General features: G+C 45.6%; 1 protein-coding gene across 1 annotated transcript; it reads right to left on the bottom strand.

Moving 5' to 3' along the window:
* Positions 1-3,230: 3,230 nt before the first annotated feature.
* Positions 3,231-20,017, bottom strand: LOC140117780 (UDP-glucuronosyltransferase 3A1-like). Its single transcript, XM_072134843.1, has 8 exons — positions 19,988-20,017; positions 17,300-17,477; positions 15,246-15,344; positions 12,978-13,092; positions 6,834-7,368; positions 5,169-5,400; positions 3,957-4,176; positions 3,231-3,521 (listed from the first exon to the last, which is right to left on the bottom strand). The coding sequence occupies exons 2-8, from the start codon at positions 17,394-17,396 to the stop codon at positions 3,245-3,247; spliced, it is 1,575 nt and encodes a 524-aa protein (XP_071990944.1). The 5' UTR covers positions 17,397-17,477; positions 19,988-20,017; the 3' UTR covers positions 3,231-3,244.
* Between the last annotated feature and the right edge of the window lie 754 nt (positions 20,018-20,771).

The following is a 20,771-nucleotide window of genomic DNA, read 5'->3' as shown; positions in this document are numbered from 1 at the left end:
CAGTTTTTTAAAAAAAGTGTCGCTGGACACACGCTTACCTTTACCCGACAATGGATCGTGAACTCCGGCGGACCTCGGCGGACTTCAGCGCAGCAGCGACACCTGGTGGACGTCAGAGGAACTGCCTTAGTGAATCGCCAGAAGACCCGAATCCACCGCAGAGAACGCGCCGCTGGATCACGGGTAAGTAAATGGACCGGGTAAGTAAATCTGCCCCAAAGTGTTCAGTGCATGTGCAAATGATGAAATGTTGACATACCCATAGTCATGGTGTGCCTCCCGTCTGCCATGATTGAATAACAAAAATACAGAATTTCACAGATATCAGACTGATAGAGACAGGTTGGAATTATGTATACAAATACGGTTGCCCCCAGGATCCGATCACAAATCTTCTGACTATGACAGATTTTTCTCATGAATAGCTTCTCTTGTCTGCTCGCTGGAGTGTGATCTCTACCCCTCTCCCCTGGATTACAAAACAAACTATAACACAGAGACACTTTCTGTTGGCAAGCAGCAGTGTGAGGAGACTAAATATACAAGCTACAGATAACATAAGGGGAAGGGGAAAGAGCTATAGTAGAGCTGACTGTGTGTGTAGCTGAGATATAGCATATTGGGGCTTATTGCAAAGGGTCTCTCATTTTTGTTGGGTTTCCGGACTTTTCAGGGAATGCGCCTGGGATCGTGTCACAGGCAATCGTTTGGTGTCGCAATCACGGCGACTTCACGCGACACAAATTGGGGGGGGGGGGGGGGGCGGTCCTGTCGGACAATCTGACGGATTCAGACTGCGGGATTTAACACTTACATTCACCAGGAAGAAGAAGGTGAACTCCAGCGGACCTGATTGGGGAAGCGACACATTCAGGAAATCAGGCGCACGATCTTCATGAATCGTCGCAGAGTTCATCCTCGTCGGACAGTCCGGATTGGGGACCACGTAGGGACCGGGTAAGTAAATTTGAGAACTTTCTTTCACGGGAAAACCCCTTTAAGAACTAAGCCCAATTTTTTTAAATCTGCCCTGTGTAACTAAAAGGATGTTATGGGACATAGAATTGTAGGTGCAATTTTTCACATTTTTATGAAAATCACCTAAACCTATATTTACAGGCACCTGCTCAGTTTTCAAGTGAATTTGAGGGGGTAAAACCATAAATTATCCCATTATAGAAACTACATCCCTCAATGGGGGTCATTTACTAAGGGCCCGATTCGCGTTTTATCGGCGGGTTACGCAGATTTTTCCGTTTTGCGCAGATTTTCCCTGTATTGCTCCAGGATTTTGGTGCACGCGATCGGATTGTGGCGCATCGGCGCCGGCATGCACGCGACGGAAATCGCTGGGCAGTGCCGCACGAAAACCCGACGGATTCGGGAAAAAATGCCGCATTTAAAAAAAAACTGTGTTGCGGGACACACGCTTACCTTCACCAAGTATAGGATCGTGGACTCCGACGGGCCTCTGCGGACTTCAGCGCAGCAGCGACACCTGGTGGACGTTGGAGGAACTGCCTTAGTGAATCGCCAGAAGACCCGAATCCACCGCAGAGAACGCGCCGCTGGATCGCGAATGGACCGGGTAAGTAAACCTGCCCCAGTGTGTGATATACCGTGAAACCCCATTTACATAGCTTTTTTATAGTTGACTTGTTTGGCAGAATATAGAACTAATTTGTCGAGAAATGTAGCTTATTTTGCATCACCATGTTTTTTGTAGACAGAGCTATTTTAGGGCTTATTTTTTGCAGGACTAGCTGTACTTTTTATTGGTATCATGTTTAAGTAAATGTTACTTTTTTATCACTTTTTATCTTTTCCCTATGAGGATGGATGTAAAAAAAATTCGTAATTTTTGCCTGTTTTTATTTACAGCATTCCCTGTTCAGTAACAATTTTGTTTTTATGTATGGGTTGTTACAGACATGGTGATTTTCATGATAAAACAGCATTTACTGCCTGCAGCCCTAGGGTTCTTCATAGGACCTCGGGGCTGCCACGAAAGCAATTGGCACATCTGTAAGTTCTCGGTACTGCTTCTGAGCCCAAGTGATTGCTGAGATGTACACGTACGTTGGTGTGCAACAACAGACTGCATTTCCTGATGCACATGTACGTCTTATTGTATTAAGGCGTTAAACAAGCTCTGTGCAGCTACACATATAAATTGTCTACTGTAGAGTGTAAGCTCTTATGGGCAAAGACCCCTCTCCTGTAGAGTGTAAGCTCTTATGGGCAGGGTCCTCTCTCCTGTAGAGTGTAAGCTCTTATGGACAGGGTCCTCTCTCCTGTAGAGTATAAGCTCTTATGGGCAGGATCCTCTCTCCTGTAGAGTATAAGCTCTTATGGGCAGGATCCTCTCTCCTGTAGAGTGTGAACCCTTATGGGCAGGGTCCTCTCTCCTGTAGAGTGTAAGCTCTTATGGACAGGGTCCTCTCTCCTGTAGAGTGTAAGCTCTTATGGACAGGGTCCTCTCTCCTGTAGAGTATAAGCTCTTATGGGCAGGATCCTCTCTCCTGTAGAGTATAAGCTCTTATGGGCAGGATCCTCTCTCCTGTAGAGTGTGAACCCTTATGGGCAGGGTCCTCTCTCCTGTAGAGTGTAAGCTCTTATGGGTAGGGTCCTCTCTCCTGTAGAGTGTAAGCTCTTATGGACAGGGTCCTGTCTCCTGTAGAGTGTAAGCTCTTATGGGCAGGGTCCTCTCTCCTGTAGAGTTTAAGCTCTTATGGGCAGGATCCTCTCTCCTGTAGAGTGTAAGCTCTTATGGGCAGGGTCCTCTCTCCTGTAGAGTATATGCTCTTATGGGCAGGGTCCTCTCTCCTGTAGAGTGTAAGCTCTTATGGGCAGGGACCTCTCTCCTGTAGAGTGTAAGCTCTTATGGGCAGGGTCCTCTCTTCTGTAGAGTGTAAGCTCTTATGGGCAGGGTCCTCTCTCCTGTAGAGTGTAAGCTCTTATGGGCAGGGTCCTCTCTCCTGTAGAGTGTAAGCTCTTATGGACAGGGTCCTCTCTCCTGTAGAGTGTAAGCTCTTATGGGCAGGGTCCTCTCTCCTGTAGAGTGTAAGCTCTTATGGGCAGGGTCCTCTCTCCTGTAGAGTGTAAGCTCTTATGGGCAGGGGCATTTTTCAACAAGAATAATAAAATCTGAAATCTCTACTGGTTATATGATGAAAATGTTTTTATTTTCAATTTAGGAAAAATCTTACATATTTAAAAGAAACAGACACTGATTAAAAAAATCTCAGTTTTGTTTCTGTTTCTTTCTGGAACACAGGAGGTGGAGAAGAAATCTGATAACTTTCACGATGATGTAGATGATCAGAGCGACACAGGAGAAGATGAAGAGGATGACGTCCAGGAGAAGCTGCTGATACCAGGGCTGCTGGTAAGAATAGGGTCTAAGATGGCCGCCTCCACCGGAGCGGATGATGTGCTCCACCCATCCCAATAACTGCTGGTCGGGGGGGAACGGACGTGAGCGCATGATGACGCTCTGCTTCATGGCTGCCATCTTGTAGCTGTGGGAAGACAAAAAATATCAAGTATATCCATAACGTTCTAGAACATTCTTACACTGCTGTGAAGAGGCAATTTAAGCAGAAACCTAAAGCCTTCATAGATACAATGGAATTTTATCTTTTGAGGTTTAGTTTGGTAAGAACATCCTACCACAAAAGATAAGATATAATATAACATGAAGGTTGTTTCTCATGGATGCACATGGATTGATGGATCTAATAAATGGCTCAGTTCCCCTCTCACAGCACGGATCTCACAGCAAGATACTCTTCTAGCAACCATATGACAATCTTCATTAGGACAGTGCAAAAACATCATTGATCTGGGTTGTGTGCCCAATAGAGGCACCAATTTATCAATATATGATTGGTGGGCTATTTACAAAGTTCTAAAATAATTGCAGGGAACCTTGACCCTAGATTACGGACACTCACCTTTTGTCTTTTATTAATTTCTGGATCATATTAGCAAATTTGTCAGACTTGATTTCATAGAATGGAATATATTCTCCCATATGTTTTGCTTTAATTCGAACTATGTTGTCAGGCTGATCTGCCAAAAGTGGAATTCCCAAAACGGGGACCCCATGATACACGGCCTCTGTTAAGCCATTCAACCCACCATGTGCCACCAGAAGTCGGATCTTCGGATGTCCTGTAACGGAAAGTAATGGGGAATCAGTTAAAGGGTTGGATAGTCACACATATACTAGGTAGATTGTTATAACACTGTTGCCAGATTTTGGTTCGGTGGTGGTATGTTAGTTGTTGCAAACTATAACCCACAGATCTGCTGGATTAATAAACTTACAAAGGCAATGGTGGGAGGTAAGATCTGGGATTCTTGCCATCACCAGAAGAGCAGGAACACATATACCAGCCATGGCTAGGGACATAAAATTAATATGGCAAGAGAAGAAGAATTTGCGGCACTCACCGGTCACAGGAAACGGCCCGTCACCTTGGCGTGGCGTGCATCCTCCCTGCCATGAATTGTTTCCCTCAATAAAGTGAAGATTCCCCCTGTGACCGGTGAGTGCCGCAAATTCTTCTTCTCCTTGTTTGCCATTTATTGCTTGACGCTACATTTGGACGTGCACCGCGGTATTGTTATATTATACATGTCACCTGGTCCATCACCCCGGCTCACGGTCCTGCTTTTGCCCTCATAGGCGATATATGAATGTGGTAGTGCCGGTAGCTTGTGCTTTTTCTACTTGAACATAATATGGCAAGAGATCATATATCTTTGGAGGACATGAAACAAGTAGGACCATAATTCTCAGGCACCTTCCTTTTCGAGGAAGATGGCTGTTTCAAAAAGGGGTTGCATGGGATTGGCTACAGACATTGAGACTAGTGGCCTTCTGGACTGCATCAAAAATTGTAGGGACCTAGTGGAGTCCTGCAAAGCATAGCAGGTTTCCTAGGTGGAAGAGGACAGGATGGAAAGACAGTTCCAAGACTGGTGACAGACACTGGACATAGACCTCCAGTGTTTCTTCTTTGAGGTACATGTTTAGTCTTGGTTTGTTCAGTGGTGTCACATTGTTCTGGCAGGAGGGATCCTAATATATTTACAAGCCCCAGGTCTAGAGAGATTTAAGTTCCAATGTATATAGAACATTAATATCCAGTAGTATTTACCTAGTAAATCATTCTGGTTCACCCAGTCCAGAAGCCTAAGATTGGGGGCCGGTTTCAGGTCCTTCGGCCATTGTGAAACTTTAAATTGCCAGATGATCTTCTGTGGGACACTAGCAAATGCAGAATTCATCTCTTTTATAAAATCCATTCTATAGACAGCGGATATTATTGGGCCAAGTGTCACCAGGATGAACCCAGAGTCTCCTGACTCATCTATGAAATCTTCTAAATCCTAGACAAAGGGAAAAAAGTGGATATGAATCAATTGTCAGAAAAGGAAAGGATCGAAATGTAAATGGTCATCTGCTCAATCACTCCCCTTCTCCCTTTAGCATTGCTCCTGACTCCATTACAAACTATGCCCTACCACATCCTCTCCTCCTTCTCTCTAGCCCCGGAGACGACCATTCAATTTAGATTTGAAAGCCTTTCAGACCCCCCCCCCCCCCAACAGGACTCAGCACAGGATTCTGATTGGGAGCCAGGAACGATAAACTACAGGATTGTAGTGAAGTAAAATGATTTTGTGACCTAAACATGATTAATATTGAGGTATGTCCTTTAGGAACTATACCATGCCCTATCATGACTCAAAATTGCCCTTAGTGATGATAAGTTCTGTGCTGGTGCCATAATTTCTTGGACTGAACTTCATCCAATTTTGGGAAGTAAGTGTTCACCCTTACAGACACTGACAATTATGGTCCCGCCATTGGCTCTCCACTGGGGCATTCTGGGAAATATGCCAGCAATAAGAGATGGGGATGAGAGAAAAACTGTGTTCAATACACCAAAAGGACATTTTGAAGAACCTGGTGATGCCCTTTAGATTTTACAGCACACCTGCAGTCTTCCAAAAATGTGTAAATGACAATATTTCATGATATACTGGGTCAGTAGATAGCGGTTTATATGAACAATATTCTTAGATTTTCTCCAGATTAGCCTATTCATATAGGACTTGTCTGAAAAGTGATAGCATCAAAACTTATTGTTTGCTTAACTATCCAAATGTTTTTTGGGATTTCAAAGAATCCCTTTACATCATCAACCCTGATTTTTTTTGGTATGGATCCAATAAAAGTCACTGCTATAGACAACTGAATAATCCCTGACTACCCGTTTGCCTAGCAATGTTGTACTGCATTGTCCTCTTAGTTATGACCCATGTTTGATTCTATTGTCTTCTATTAGTCTCTGTGTTTGCACTTTGGTGCAGGAAGGGAACGTCAACCAGTTGTACCGGGAAAGCTGGGCAATCAGTTAGAAACAATTAGTAATAGGTTTGTTGTATGTTCTTCCCATAAATCAAGAACATTCCCTGACCCTGCATCATAATAACCTTGTCTACCCTAGTCTTAATGGAGTCAATGCTGAGGCTGCTGTAATCCCAGGAATCTGTTACGTAGCAATTTTATCCAGAAAATGAACATTCCTTCCTTATTTAAGATGTTTATGTTTTGATATCTATCATCTATCTATCTAATATTGTTTAACTCTTGCAACTAACATCAGCAGGGAGAATGCAGAGGGTTCCATATAATTGAGCACCCATTGCTTAATATTAGATTTCACTTGAGTGTAGATCCTGTGTTGCATATCCAAAGTGGTCTTCCTTTATATCTCTAGAAGTTTTGCCCATCATTACATTATTATTGTACTCACCTGTGACACGGGTTTAGCCGGTTTTGCCCTCAATCCACTGATACATTGAATGTGAGGAAGCAGAGGACGAGGAAATTCAATGCTGAAATCCATATTGTATATCCAAAGTTCCGCTTTATGGTGGAGGTCACTCAATGAAGGTCTAGAGTCAGGAGGAAAATGTTCTTCAATGACTCCGCGGAATATCTCTTCATTCCTAATCTCCACCATATAGGAGCTCAGATACATGAATGTGTTTATCACACGTTCCAGGAAATTCATGCGATCAGTAAAACCTGAGAGGTACATCGGCACATAGGATGGAGGGCTCGGCAACCAAAAGCCCAATGGATAGGAAAAAGGTCCAGCAAAGAAGGCAATATATGGAATACCAAGCTTTTCAGCAATCAAGAAGTGGCAAGGGTTAAATGGATCTACGATGGCAATGTCATAGTTTTCTTGCTTCAGAAAGTCCAAAATATCAGTTTGGTTCAAATATAGGCGGCAATGCTTTGCATATAACGTCATCAAGGGGAACAAAGACTGCGGCCGATCTCTGAAAGAAAGATTTTAAAAACTTCTTAGACAGATTGTTCAAATGAGTAGGGTCCCTACTATTTATTTTGGGTAACCCCTGTGGTGTTGGAAGGGAGGGTCTGATCAACCCTCCTCCACTATTCAACACAAGCTAAAGCCCAATATCTTCATGTAGTTGAGTCCAAAAAGGTGAGCAAACGCGGCACATCCTAAAAACAATGCTTTCCTTTATTTGGGTTCCATTAAAACACCACGGGTGGTAAAGATATAGCCTACTCGTTTCGAGCACATGCTCTTAATCATGGCATGTAGTAAAGGGGTTCTAAAGAAAAATAAATATGGTGGAGGGGCCCGAAAAAATAAACTGCTTGTTCTCACCTCTCTCCGTGCTCCTGTTTAGATGCAGTGCTGCTCATCACTGCCAGAAATAAGCAGTGATGTAACTACTACAGCTGCTGTCTTTCTACAGCCTGAAACTCCTGCTGTAGCAGGCACACAGCTGTGGTCGCCATATCACCGCCCGGATCTGTATGCAAAAAAAGACTGGCAGTGACTTGAAGTGACAGGCAGCACTGCAGCTGAACAGGAGCACAAAGAGAGGTAAGTACAAGTAGTTTATTATTTTTACAGCCCCCCACCAGCAATATATACAAAATTTAGATGCCACCTAGAGACCATTGGTGGTCTTACAATGTATGATGTTTGAGTATGTTTAGAGTTTTATAATGAATTCCTTTAAAGTGGTAGCAGTAGGACTTCCTTTTTGGCTGCTGACCTAGAACCTTCTAGAAGCAAGAAACAGAAGTTTATAAAAAGGGTTTTGTGAGTCTGGGGTGCTGTAGTAGAATTAAATTAGTGTGTAAGGTTCATCTGTTTTGGAGAGAGAGAGTAGATCAACAGCCACCATAACCATCAAGCTAGGTCTCAGACCAAGACCATTCCGATCTTGAGCTATAACTTCCCGACACCTCTTAGGACTTGGTCAGCATCTTTCAGAGCGTCCAATAAATTCCACTTGTCTTTGTTTACAACTCCTTTGCAGGCTAATGGTTGTAGAGGTCTGTTATAATCACAGGGCAGTGTGGGATCAGACTACAACTTCAACCTATGTGTTTCCATGGAGGTCATTCTAGAAGCAAATAAATACTCTAGAGTTAAGTGCTGAAAAGTACAACAGGGTATAATACAATACAGCAATTGGAGATATCTGATCTCTTCAGCATCTTTTGCAGCGGTCCACATTGGCACCAATGAAGTAAGAGGTAGGTGGAAGGTCCTCAAAAATGATTTTAGGGACTTAAGCCATGAGCTCAGGGCAAGGACCTCAAAGGTAGTTTTCTCCGAAATACTGCCTGTACTACGTGCCACACCAGAAAGGCAGCGGGAGATCAGGGAGGTAAATAAGTGGCTCAAAAGTTGGTGTAGGAAGGAGAGCTTTGGGTTCATTGAGAACTGGGCTGACTTTTCTGTCGGCTACAGGCTCTACAGTAGGGATGGGTTGCATCTCGATGGGGAGGGTGCAGTTGTTTGGGGGGAAAACATGTCTAGAAAGTTTGAGACGTGTTTAAACTTGTACAACTACATTTATGCAAAACAAGACATGGGGGAGGAAGGGGGGCTGGGATAAGATCAGGGAATAAGAACCAAAGAAATAGGGATACGGAAAACCATATAAAGTGTATGTACACAAATGCCAGAAGTCTCACAAACAAAATGGAGGAACTGGAGCTCTTAATGTTGGAGCGGAAATATGATATAGTGGGTATCAGCGAGACATGGCTGGACAGTAGCTATGACTGGGCTGTTACTATAGATGGTTATAGTCTTTTTAGAAATGATCTTATAAATAAAAAAGGGGGAGGGGTTTGTTTATATGTGAAATGGGTGGAGATAAGGAGAGGGAAAAAGAATAATAAAATATTACTAGGGGTTTGTTATAAGGCTACAAATATAATGGAGGCAGCAGAGATAATGCTGATAAGTCAAATGGATGCGGCTTCAAAGCATGGTGAAGTACTTGTCATGGGGGACTTCAATTACCCTAATATAGCTGGGGTGGGGGGGGACATACAGGTCCTTCAAAGGATTGCAGATCACCTGTAACTGCTGGACCTTCTCCTAACCAACAGACCTGACAGAATATCAAAATTACAGGTTGGGGGAACCTGGGTAATTGTAACCACAATATCATTGATTTTATATTACGTTTTACTAAGATGGTTAGTAGGGGGGCAATGGATATTCTACGGGAGGACCTTATAAGTATAAACAGGGATGATGTTCTCAAAAATAAAAGCACCCAAAAATATTCTAAAATATTCTAAAAAGACTCTAAAAGACGAAAAAGCATAAGAAAAACAAGAAAAAGCCTATAAGGAGAGCAATAAGCAAGAAGGTTAAGGCGTTTAAGGTGCTAAAACAAGAAGATTGTGATGAGGCGTTACAGGATTATAGAGAAAAATAAATTCTGTAAAAACCAGATAAAGGAAGCAAAAATAGAGACTAAAAGAAAAATTGCCAAGTAAAGTAAAAATAATCCTAAATTACTTTTCAAATATATAACGGCCAATGTATTGAATGCCTTAACCCAGGAAAAGATAATAAGGGAAAATGTAAATTCTCTTTTGAATGTCAACAGTAAGAGGTACGGTGCTGCCTCAACGCCACTAAAAATAGACAAATCGCTGGGCCCATATTGTATACACCGTGGGTACTTCATAAATCATGTACTGTGATAGATAAACCATTATACTTGATTCTTTAAGGACAGGTTCTGTTCCACAGGACTGGAATATAGCAAATGTGGTACCAATATACAAAACAGGATCAAAAAGCGATCCTGGAAACTCCAGACCTGTGAGTCTAACTTCTGTTGTGGGGAAAATATTTGAGGAGTTTATTAGAGATGCTATCTAAGAGTATCTGACTGTACATAATCTATAACCCAGCATCTGCATGGGTTTATGATGAATAAGTCCTGTCAGACTTATCTGATCACCTTCTATGAGGAAGTTAGTTGAAGACTGGACCTAGGGGAAGCTTTGGATGATCTTGACTTTTCCAGGGCATTTGATACTGGGTACATAACATGAGGTACATAACATGGTACTTAACATGAGACTGCTTAGAGGAGAGGTGGCTCTACCATTACCATAGACAGGGGGCATCCTCTACACCTAGAGGAGAGGCGACTTTCCCATCACCATAGACAGGGGGCATCCTCTACACTTAGAGGAGAGGCTGTTCTACCATCACCATAGACAGGGGGCATCCTCTTCACCTAAAGGAGAGGCACTTCTACCATCACCATAGACAAGGGGCATTCTCTACACCTAGAGGAGGTTCTACTATCACCATAGACAGGGGGCATCCTCTACACCTAGAGGAGTGGCGGTTCTACCATCACCATAGAAAGGGGGCATCCTCTACACCTAGAGGAGAGGAGGTTCTACCATCACCATAGACAGGGGGCATCCTCTACACCTAGAGGAGAGGCAGTTCTACCATCACCATAGACAGGGGGCATCCTCTACACCTAGAGGAGAGGAGGTTCTACCATCACCATAGACAGGGGGCATCCTCTACACCTAGAGGAGAGGCAGTTCTACCATCAACATAGACAGGGGGCATCCTCTAAACTTAGAGGAGAGGCAGTTCTTCCATCACCATAGACAGGGGTCAACCTCTACAACTAGAGGAGAGGAGGTTCTACCATCACCATAGACAGGGGGCATCCTCTACACCTAGAGGAGAGGAGCTTCTACCATCACCATAGACAGGGGGCATCCTCTACACCTAGAGGAAAGGGGGGTTCTACCATCACCAGAGACAGGGGCATCCTCTACACCTAGAGGAGAGGAGGTTCTACCATCACCATAGACAGGGGGCATCCTCTACACCTAGAGGAGAGGAGGTTCCACCATCACCATAGACAGGGGGCATCCTCTACACCTAGAGGAGAGGCGGTTCTAGTATCACCACAGACAGGGGAATCCTCCACACCTATAAGAAGTTTCGATTGTTTCAGGGAGTCACTGTGACCACCATGTTAGGGGTCTGGAAGGAATTTTCCCCTGCTTTGGGCCTATTGACATCATGCTCAACTAATGGCGGATCTTCATATAGGTGCCAAGAGGCCCAAGCCTGCCCAAGCCGCATTGGTCAATAACAAGGGACTGGACCACTTCAAGTTAAAAAAAAACTCTATACTTACCTCTGGCTTCTTCTCCCCATTGCTCCTTCTTCTCCCCTTCCTGCCTGCGCGCAAACACACTATGACGTGGTGGTGTCGTGGCAGCGTGACACATGTGTGTACGCATGGGCAGGAAGAAAAGACGACAGAGCTGCAGGGAGAAGAGGTAAGTTTAGAGTTTTTTTTCAAGAGTGCTCTGCTGTGGATATTTCATTAATGAGGGAGGGTGGAATTTCTGTGTGGACACTTCTGTAAAGGGGGGACATCTGCTGTGGACATTTCATTAAATGGGGGCGCTGCTGTGGACATTTATTTAAAGGGGGGCTCTGCTGTGGACATTTCTTTAAAGAGGGGCTCTGCAGTGGACATTTCTTTAAAGGCTCTGCAGTGGAGATTTTATGCCAGGGGGCTCTGCTGTGGACATTTCTTTAAAGGGGCTTTGCTGTGGACATTTTATTTGAGGGGGCTCTGCTGCGAACATTTCATGTGAGGGGGGTTCTGTTGTGGACATTTCTGTAAAGGGAGCATCTGGGGTCGACATTTTATTTATGACATGTGGCTGCTGCTGAACATTTTGTAGCTGCATAAACTACTCTAGGCTTATACTCCCGTCAATAAGTTTTTCCAGTTTTTTTGCAGTAAAATTAGGAGCCATGATTTATACGCAAGTATTTAGAGTAAGAAAGTTTTTTTCATCATAGTGAAAAGGCCAAAGACAAGGGGACATTATGGGGCACATTTACTAAGGGTCCACAGAGCGCATTTCTGTCAAGTTTCCCGACTATTTCCTATTTGTGCCGCATTTAACAGAGGTTTTTGGCGCACGCGATCGGATTTTGGCGCAATCGCGCCGAAACACAAATTGGGGGCGTGGCCGTCGGACAACCCAACTGATTCGGAATAAGCGCGGGAATTAAAATTCTAATTTTGTTGCAAGACAATACACTCACATACACACCAGGAAGAAGGTAAACTCCATCGGACATGAGCGGGGAAGCGACACATGCAGGATCTCGGGCACACAATCTTAGTGAATCGCGCTGGACTTCATCCTCGTCGGACAACCCACCTCGGGGAACGCGACAGGACTGGGTAAGTAAATGTGCCACTATAGGTTTGTGAAGACTATAGAAAAAGGGATATTATTGTGTCCCTTTTTCTGTAGCCCCCTTCTTATATAGATACACAACAGAAAAAGCAGCACTACAGAAAAGGGAGGAGCTGCAGGAAAGAGGTTATTTTAGAACGGGGGGCTGCTGGAAATCGCACATTTTATGGGTCGGGGTATCGCCGGAGGACATGAATCAGCTTCGGAGAACGCAACGCTGGATCACGAATGGACCGGGTAAGTAAATCTGCCCCATTAGAGTTTAGTGCTTAAAGGTGAAACAGGAAGCATCCCTCTAGACTTGTGTATTGTCTGTGCGGTGACTTACCTGCTGATGAAGATTTCTCTCTGATGCTCATGGAAAAGCTCATCATACGCTTTGAGGTATTTCTCCTCCATGTTATATGTGGACACTGCATACGGGACAGACGTCTTCTCATACCCTGTAATAATTACAGATCAGGGACTTCTTAAAGGGGAAGTTTTATGCACATGATCATAGTCCAGTACATTATATGACAGTAGGGGAGAGGTGTAGGTATAATGGGGCTCATTTACTAAGGGTCTGCAGACAGCACTATCCTCGGAATGTCCGGCGATTTCCGATGTGCACAGCATTTAGAAGGGTTTTTGGTGCACTCGATCGGATTTTGGCGCATTGGCGCCGACTTTCATGCTACGCAAATTGGGAGGGAGGGGATGGGGGACGTCGGATGATCTGACGGATTCAGACTAAACGCATGATTTAACATTGAAATTTGTGTCGCAAGCCAAGCACTTACATACATCGGGAAGAAGAAGGTGAACTCTGTCTGACCTGAGTGGGGAAGCGACACATGCAGGATATCGGGCGCACGATCTAAGTCGATCGCGGCACAGTGCAGGATCGTCAGGGAACGCACCTCGGGGATCGCGACTCGGCCAGGTAAGTAAATGTGCCCCATTGTGTTTCATATTCTGTAGTTATTTAGGAATCACCTTAGGCGGCCATATTGGAGACACACACAGACGGCCATATTGGAGACATAAGTTGTATTATCAAAATAGATGGTAGAGCAGTGTGCTCACATTGACTGCTGCAATAGCAGCAGCAGTTAAAGGGGTTGTCCCAATATTGTAACATTCAGAAAAAGAGAGAAAGTCGCCTCATTCAATTCTATAGGGCAGCAGAGTGTAGATCAAACATGTGCCCCAGCGCTCCAGTCACAGAGGGAGTTACAGTCCTATTTGCTCCCAATCATCATGGGCCCCAATGGTTGTGCCCTGAGGATGGGGGATAAGTTACAATGGTGAGACAACACCTTTAAAACAGCCTCATAAATTATTACAGTCTTCAGGAAGGGGAACTGCTTACAGAGTCTTATCTGGGGTTATAATGTCATAAGATAAGACACTTAATGCGAAAATATAAAAAGGCATAAAGAATGCCTTAGGTATAAAGAATCGATGGCACTCACCAATCTTCAGTAAAAAATTCAAAAAGGCAAAAAAGTATGCATCTTCTCCACATCGGCTAACTCACCCTAATGCAGAATCGCATCACCTGCTTACATGTGGAATTCTGACGATATGAGTCAATCCTCCGGCATCCGGGCTCCTCCATCCGGAAGTCGCCGAGGGACAAAGAATTTTTTACTGAAGATTGGTGAGTGCCATCCATTCTTTATACCTACAATTACTTATGACTTAAGAACATTAAAGGGAACCTGTCACCAGGAGACCCATTTTTAGTACTCCCCCAGTCCCCACAGAGCATAGTACATACACTGCCAAAGTGTTTTTGTATTAAAAATTGGTTTTACAGAAAAAAAGATATGTTATATTGTACCTTTCATTAGCATCTGCTGTGTGACTAGGCAGTTGTCAAATGGGAGGGGCTGGAAAGGAGCAGTTCCCCCCCACCCTTGGGGAACAGCTCCTCCATGTGACCTTTTCAAATATATGAAAACACCCCTCACTTGGCTAAGCGACGCCCCCTGCTCCTCTACAGCCAATCCCGAGTGAGGGGAGTTATTCATATATTTGAAAAGGTCACGTTTCCCAAGGGTGGGGGGAACTGCTCCTTTCCAGCCCCTCCCAATTGGCAACTTTCCAGCCCCTCCCAATTGGCAACTGCCTAGTCACACTGCCTATTGTACCTCATGAAAGGTACAATATAACATATCTTTTTTTCTGTAAAACCTATTTTTATACAAAAACACTTTGGCAGTGTATGTACTATGCTCTGTGGGGACTGGGGAAGTGCTAAAAATGGGTCTCCTGGTGACAGGTTCCCTTTAATACTTTGAACCTGAAAAACCATCTCATAACAGAAGACACTACTGGACCTGGCACGTCTATACAGTAAAGCAGAAAGATCTCTGATATCTCATTTATGCATTGATGTGGGATACAGAGTATGCATTCAGCTGGATTACTGGACCCATGGGGACAAGGTCCTCTATCTGATCCTGCTATTATAGAGATTTTGGCTGTTTAAAACATGCATTATGTAAGTTTATGGGCAGTGCTGTATTAGTTTGTTGAATATGGAGCTTCTAGAGCATTCAGAAAAATATGGTGCCACAACCTTTCCCACACAAAGCCTCCTACAGACCTTGCATATTCTGGTAGCCCTGATAAAACATCCTGACATCATGTCCATTGTCTTGGAGAATCTGTGAAATGTCATCCATTAAGAGATAATGGCTCCCACCTAAAATGTCAAGCAAGAACTTAGATTATACATGTGCAATGTCCACACACATTGGGGCAGATTTACTTACCCGGTCCTATCGTGATCCCACGGTGCGTTGTCTGATGAGGATTCGGGTCGTAGTGGAGGGGCAGAGGAGCACAGCAGTAGTGGAGGGGCAGAGGAGCAAAGCAGTAGTGGAGGGGCAGAGGAGCACAGCAGTATCGGAGGGGCAGAGGAGCACAGCAGTAGTGGAGGGGCAGAGGAGCACAGCAGTAGTGGAGGGGCAGAGGAGCAAAGCAGTAGTGGAGGGGCAGAGGAGCACAGCAGTAGTGGAGGAGCAGCAGAGTACAGCAGTAGTGGAGGGGCAGAGGAGCACAGCAGTAGTGGAGGGGCAGAGGAGCACAGCAGTAGTGGAGGGTGAGAGGAGTACAGCAGTAGTGGAGGGGTAGAGGAGCACAGCAGTAGTGGAGAGGCAGAGGAGCACAGCAGTAGTGGAGAGGCAGAGGAGCACAGCAGTAGTGGAGAGGCAGAGGAGCACAGCAGTAGTGGAGGGGCAGAAGAGCACAGCAGTAGTGGAGGGGTAGAGGAGCACAGCAGTAGTGGAGGGGTAGAGGAGCACAGCAGTAGTGGAGGAGCAGGGGAGCACAGCAGTAGTGGAGGGGTAGAGGAGCACAGCAGTAGTGGAGGGGTAGAGGAGCACAGCAGTAGTGGAGGGGTAGAGGAGCACAGCAGTAGTGGAGGAGCACAGCAGTAGTGGAGGAGCAGAGGAGCACAGCAGTAGTGGAGAGGTAGAGGAGCACAGCAGTAGTGGATGGCCAGAGGTGCACAGCAGTAGTGGAGGGGCAGAAGAGCACAGCAGTAGTGGAGGGGTAGAGGAGCACAGCAGTAGTGGAGGGGTAGAGGAGCACAGCAGTAGTGGAGGGGTAGAGGAGCACAGCAGTAGTGGAGGGGCAGGGGAGCACAGCAGTAGTGGAGGGGCAGAGGAGCACAGCAGTAGTGGAGGGGCAGAGGAGTACAGCAGTGGTGGAGGGGTAGAGGAGCACAGCAGTAGTGGAGGGGCAGAGGAGCACAGCAGTAGTGGAGGGGCAGAGGAGCACAGCAGTAGTGGAGGGGCAGAGGAGCACAGCAGTAGTGGAGGAGCAGAGGAGCACAGCAGTAGTGGAGGGGCAGAGGAGCACAGCAGTAGTGGAGTGCACGAACACAGGTGCTTAGTGAATCGTGGCAGACCCGAATACTCGTCTGACAACGCACAACGGGATTGCGACAGATCCGGGTAAGTAAATGTGCCCCTATGTGTTACATATTTTTTTTTAACAATTTTTACACCTTTTCATGCTTCACTTATTCTGTAGACAAGTACAACTACAGTAAAACCAAATTCATGTACAGAGGTTTTTTTAAGTCATGATATTTTACAATAAAGACAGAGAATTTTTTTCACTGACCAAGTTGTTGCCGGCTTGGCACTGGTATAATACACTGACATATGTCTGCACTGAAGTGTGTTTTATTTTTGTAGCCTTAGACTTGCAGTGGTTGCATCAGACTGTGCCTTGGCAAATCATGATGATTGTCGATAAAATGCTGATCATGCTGCAATTAGGGTTAGATTAATTAGGTTAACCCCAAATACCATGGACACCTCAAACATCAGTAAGTTCCCCTCTATAGTACACCTCTAGAAAGGAAGGCTCCATTGCTTTTGACTGCACAGTCCTAAGCTCTGATGTCTGTGCAGATGTTGCCTATGGTCAGATATGAGCTAAACCCCTTTAAGATGTCCACATGGTCTATAGGTCATATTATAAAGTGAGGACCCGTTTAAAGAATCCAGTCTAGGAGATGCTTTGCACTTCTTACCTGTAGACTTACTTGTTGCAGACAATTATGAATTCCTAGGAAGCCGCAAAGTGGGAACGTATATGTGCACAGGAGCTTACAATTCATAGAGGAGATCAAATCTGTGAACTCACCGACAAAACTTATGGTCAGGATCTTGGCTCCTTGTAGACAGTGAAGGTGTAATATACAGAGGAGGATGAGGACACGAGGCGCCCTGTCGCCTGCCATTCTGCAGATCCTTACTGTGCCAGGCTGTGGGTTATGATGAGATCTCAGCTCTGGAGCAGATCCCGCAGCTTGGCCCGGCCCCTTCAGATACATGTAACAAAGAATTAGGTCATTTAGTTAATTAGTGCCTCCATCCAGCACAATATCCACCAAGATGGTTCACTAGTGTGGCTCTAGACCCCACATGAGCTCTATATTTGAGGGAGGGAATCCCTGTAGTGTCTGGCTGCAACCATTGGGGGTCGACAGAGTGCAAGTAGAGAAACAGCTTGTTCCTTACTATGCTAAAGTACATGATGCACATGGTAGCCAGTAGTCACTGGGGCAGATTTACTTACCCGGTCCGTTCGCGATCCAGCGGCGCGTTCTCTGCGGTGGATTCGGGTCCGGCCGGGATTCACTAAGGCAGTTCCTCCGCCGTCCACCAGGTGGCGCTGCTGCGCTGCAGTTCCCCGGTGGCGCTCTGGAATGCCCTGAAATTCACCGGCCTATACCTGGTGAAGGTAAGTGTAATTTTCTCGACACATTTTTTGTTTTAAATGCGGCGGTTTTTCCGAATCCGTCGGGTTTTCGTTCGGCCATGCCCCCCGATTTCCGTCGCGTGCATGCCGGTGCCGATGCGCCACAATCCGATCGCGTGCGCCAAAATCCCGGGGCAATTCAGGGAAAATCGGCGCAAATCGGAAATATTCGGGTAACACGTCGGGAAAACGCGAATCGGCCCTTAGTAAATGACCCCCACTGTGTCCTTGCAAGCCCGGAGGCGTATAGCCGTTGGGCTAATGACTGCACAAAGGGGTCTTAGTTAGCGGGGTTCTAAGTACAGGAATAAGGCCCTCTTTAACTGAGGTGGTTTTTTTTCCCCTTTCCTTTCTGTCTCCCTGCGTATGCCAGGGTGGTGGGGGCTATGTGACTAGGGGCGGGCTTGTGTCGTGGGTGGTACAGGAAGTGAGCATAGCTTAAATAGGGGCTGCAGACGTCACTCACCCTCTTTCTGGATCGCGTTTCCCACCCGCCCTCCTTTTGTTTAAGGTATTTTCGGCGTTGCTTTTGTCACAGCTGGCGGTTAGTTGGGTTATTTGGCCTACATGCCCATTGGCTGGCAGGCATACAGGTGGGAGGGGTTTGTTGCACTTTGTTTGTTGTTATTTCAATTTGTTTACCTGTTCAAATTATGTTTTAAATAATACAAAAAAATAATATAAAAAATATAAATGTTTATTACAATAATATATAAAGCTGTGGCCGACCCTCACGTCAACCCACATATGTTCAAACTTTAATACAAGTCTCTGTGTGTTTTTTATCGGCGAATATTGGTTTAGGGTTAAAGGGGCCTGTGCTCCCGGAGGTTTATGGTTTAAATTTATTTGGGCAGTCCTCCACATGGTAACCAGTAGTCACAGTGCCGCTCCACATGGTAGCCAGTAGCCACAGTGCCCCTCTGTTTAGTAACCAGTAGTCACGGTGCCCCTTCTGAATGGTAGCCAACCAGTAGTCACAGTGCCCCTCTACATGGTAGCCAGTAATCACAGTGCCTCTCTATATGGTAACCAGTAGTCACAGTGCCTCTCTATATGGTAACCAGTAGTCACAGTGCCCCTCCACATGTTAACCAGTAGACACAGTGCCCCTCCACATGGTAACCAGTAGTCACAGTGCCCCTCCACATGGTAACCAGTAGTCACAGTGCCCCTCCACATTGTTACCAGTAATCACTGTGCCCCTCCACATGGTAACCAGTAATCACTGTGCCCCTCCACATGGTAGCCAGTAGTCACAATTCCCCTCCACATGGTAACCAGTAATCACTGTGCCCCTCCACATGGTAGCCAGTAGTCATAGTGCCTCTCCACATGGTAGCCAGTAGTCACAATGCCCCTCCACATGGTAACCAGTAGTCACAGTGCCCCTCCACATGGTAACCAGTAATCACTGTGCCCCTCCACATGGTAGCCAGTAGTCACAGTGCCCCTCCACATGGTAACCAGTAATCACTGTACCCCTCAACATGGTAGCCAGTAGCCACAGTGCCCCTCTACATGGTAGCCAGTAATCACCATGCCCCTCCACATGGTAGCCAGTAGTCATAGTGCCCCTCCACATGGTAGCCAGTAGTCATAGTGCCCCTCCACATGGTAGCCAGTAGTGATAGTGCCCCTCCACGTGGTAGCCAGTAGTGATAGTGCCCCTCCAAATGGTAGCCAGTAGTCATAGTGCCCCTCCACATGGTAGCCAGTAGTCATAGTGCCCCTCCACGTGGTAGCCAGTAGTCATAGTGCCCCTCCACGTGGTAGCCAGTAGTCATAGTGCCCCTCCACGTGGTAGCCAGTAGTCATAGTGCCCCTCCACATGGTAGCCAGTAGTCATAGTGCCCCTCCACATGGTAGCCAGTAGTCATAGTGCCCCTCCACATGGTAGCCAGTAGTCATAGTGCCCCTCCACGTGGTAGCCAGTAGTCATAGTGCCCCTCCACATGGTAGCCAGTAGTCATAGTGCCCCTCCACATGGTAGCCAGTAGTCATAGTGCCCCTCCACACAGTATAAGAATAAGAATGTCTTTCTGTCAGAGAGGAAGAATGTTTTCTCACCTTTGCCTGCTCCCCTGAAGCAGCTGCAGTCTACTGATCTTCTCCTATGTGTGACAGAGAATATAAGAAGACAGTTGTAGCTTAGGGGGAACAAAGAAAGGTAATTATTTGAGTACCCAGCCCTATGCAGAGCTCCAGGCACCTGTATATAGAAACTGTGTACATGATCCCTTACTGCTCTGCAAACCTCCTGTATATGACTAAGTCAGAGCCCGTCTTGCCACACTTTATACAAGAGTAAGTGTTTTTTTTTTGGATGACATTTTAATTTGAATGTGAGGTATAATGTACTCTCGATAAAAAAATCATTGAGGCAATTGTCAGGCTCACAGACAGGGTGGATAGCACACGTGGTGTTTTAAAGCCGTTTTGGGCCATCTTTAAGCAGTCTGTTAAAAACGCATGCATTTTTGACAGGTTGACCAATTATCTTAATTAAAACTGTTCTAAAACGGATGCGTCTTCAAAAAAATGATGCGTTTTTTTAACGCATGCATTTTTTAATGAGTTCAAAACACCACGTGTGCCATCACCCTTAGGATTAGGAAGGGATCTTATCGGGCTGCACTGGACCCCCCTCGGAAAGCTCTCTGCTCTCCAGAACCTGAGTGATTTGGCTACCACCACTCGTCGTACATAAGGCTGGGTACTAATCATGAGGATATCAGTACTAATATTTTTGGAGGTATTTAACTGCTTCCTGTAGCTGTGAAGCCGTTTGTTTGAAACAGTAACAGCAGAAAGATGGAGGAATTGTTATTATGTGGCTGAAATATGAAATATG

Source organism: Engystomops pustulosus, chromosome 1 (genome assembly GCF_040894005.1).
Source record: "Engystomops pustulosus chromosome 1, aEngPut4.maternal, whole genome shotgun sequence".
In the NCBI taxonomy this organism is placed as follows: Eukaryota; Metazoa; Chordata; class Amphibia; order Anura; family Leptodactylidae; genus Engystomops; species Engystomops pustulosus.
Note: the sequence above shows the minus strand (reverse complement) of the source record. Positions and strands in the feature narration are given on the sequence as shown.

Coding starts and splice junctions, on each gene's coding strand:
- LOC140117780 (XM_072134843.1), bottom strand. CDS start 17,396: ATGGCAGGCGACAGGGCGCCTCGTGTCCTCATCCTCCTCTGTATATTA. Junction 15,345..17,299: donor CCTGACCATAAGTTTTGTCG/GTGAGTTCACAG, acceptor TTGACATTTTAG/GTGGGAGCCATTATCTCTTA. Junction 7,369..12,977: donor AGAGAAATCTTCATCAGCAG/GTAAGTCACCGC, acceptor TCTTTCTTTCAG/AGATCGGCCGCAGTCTTTGT.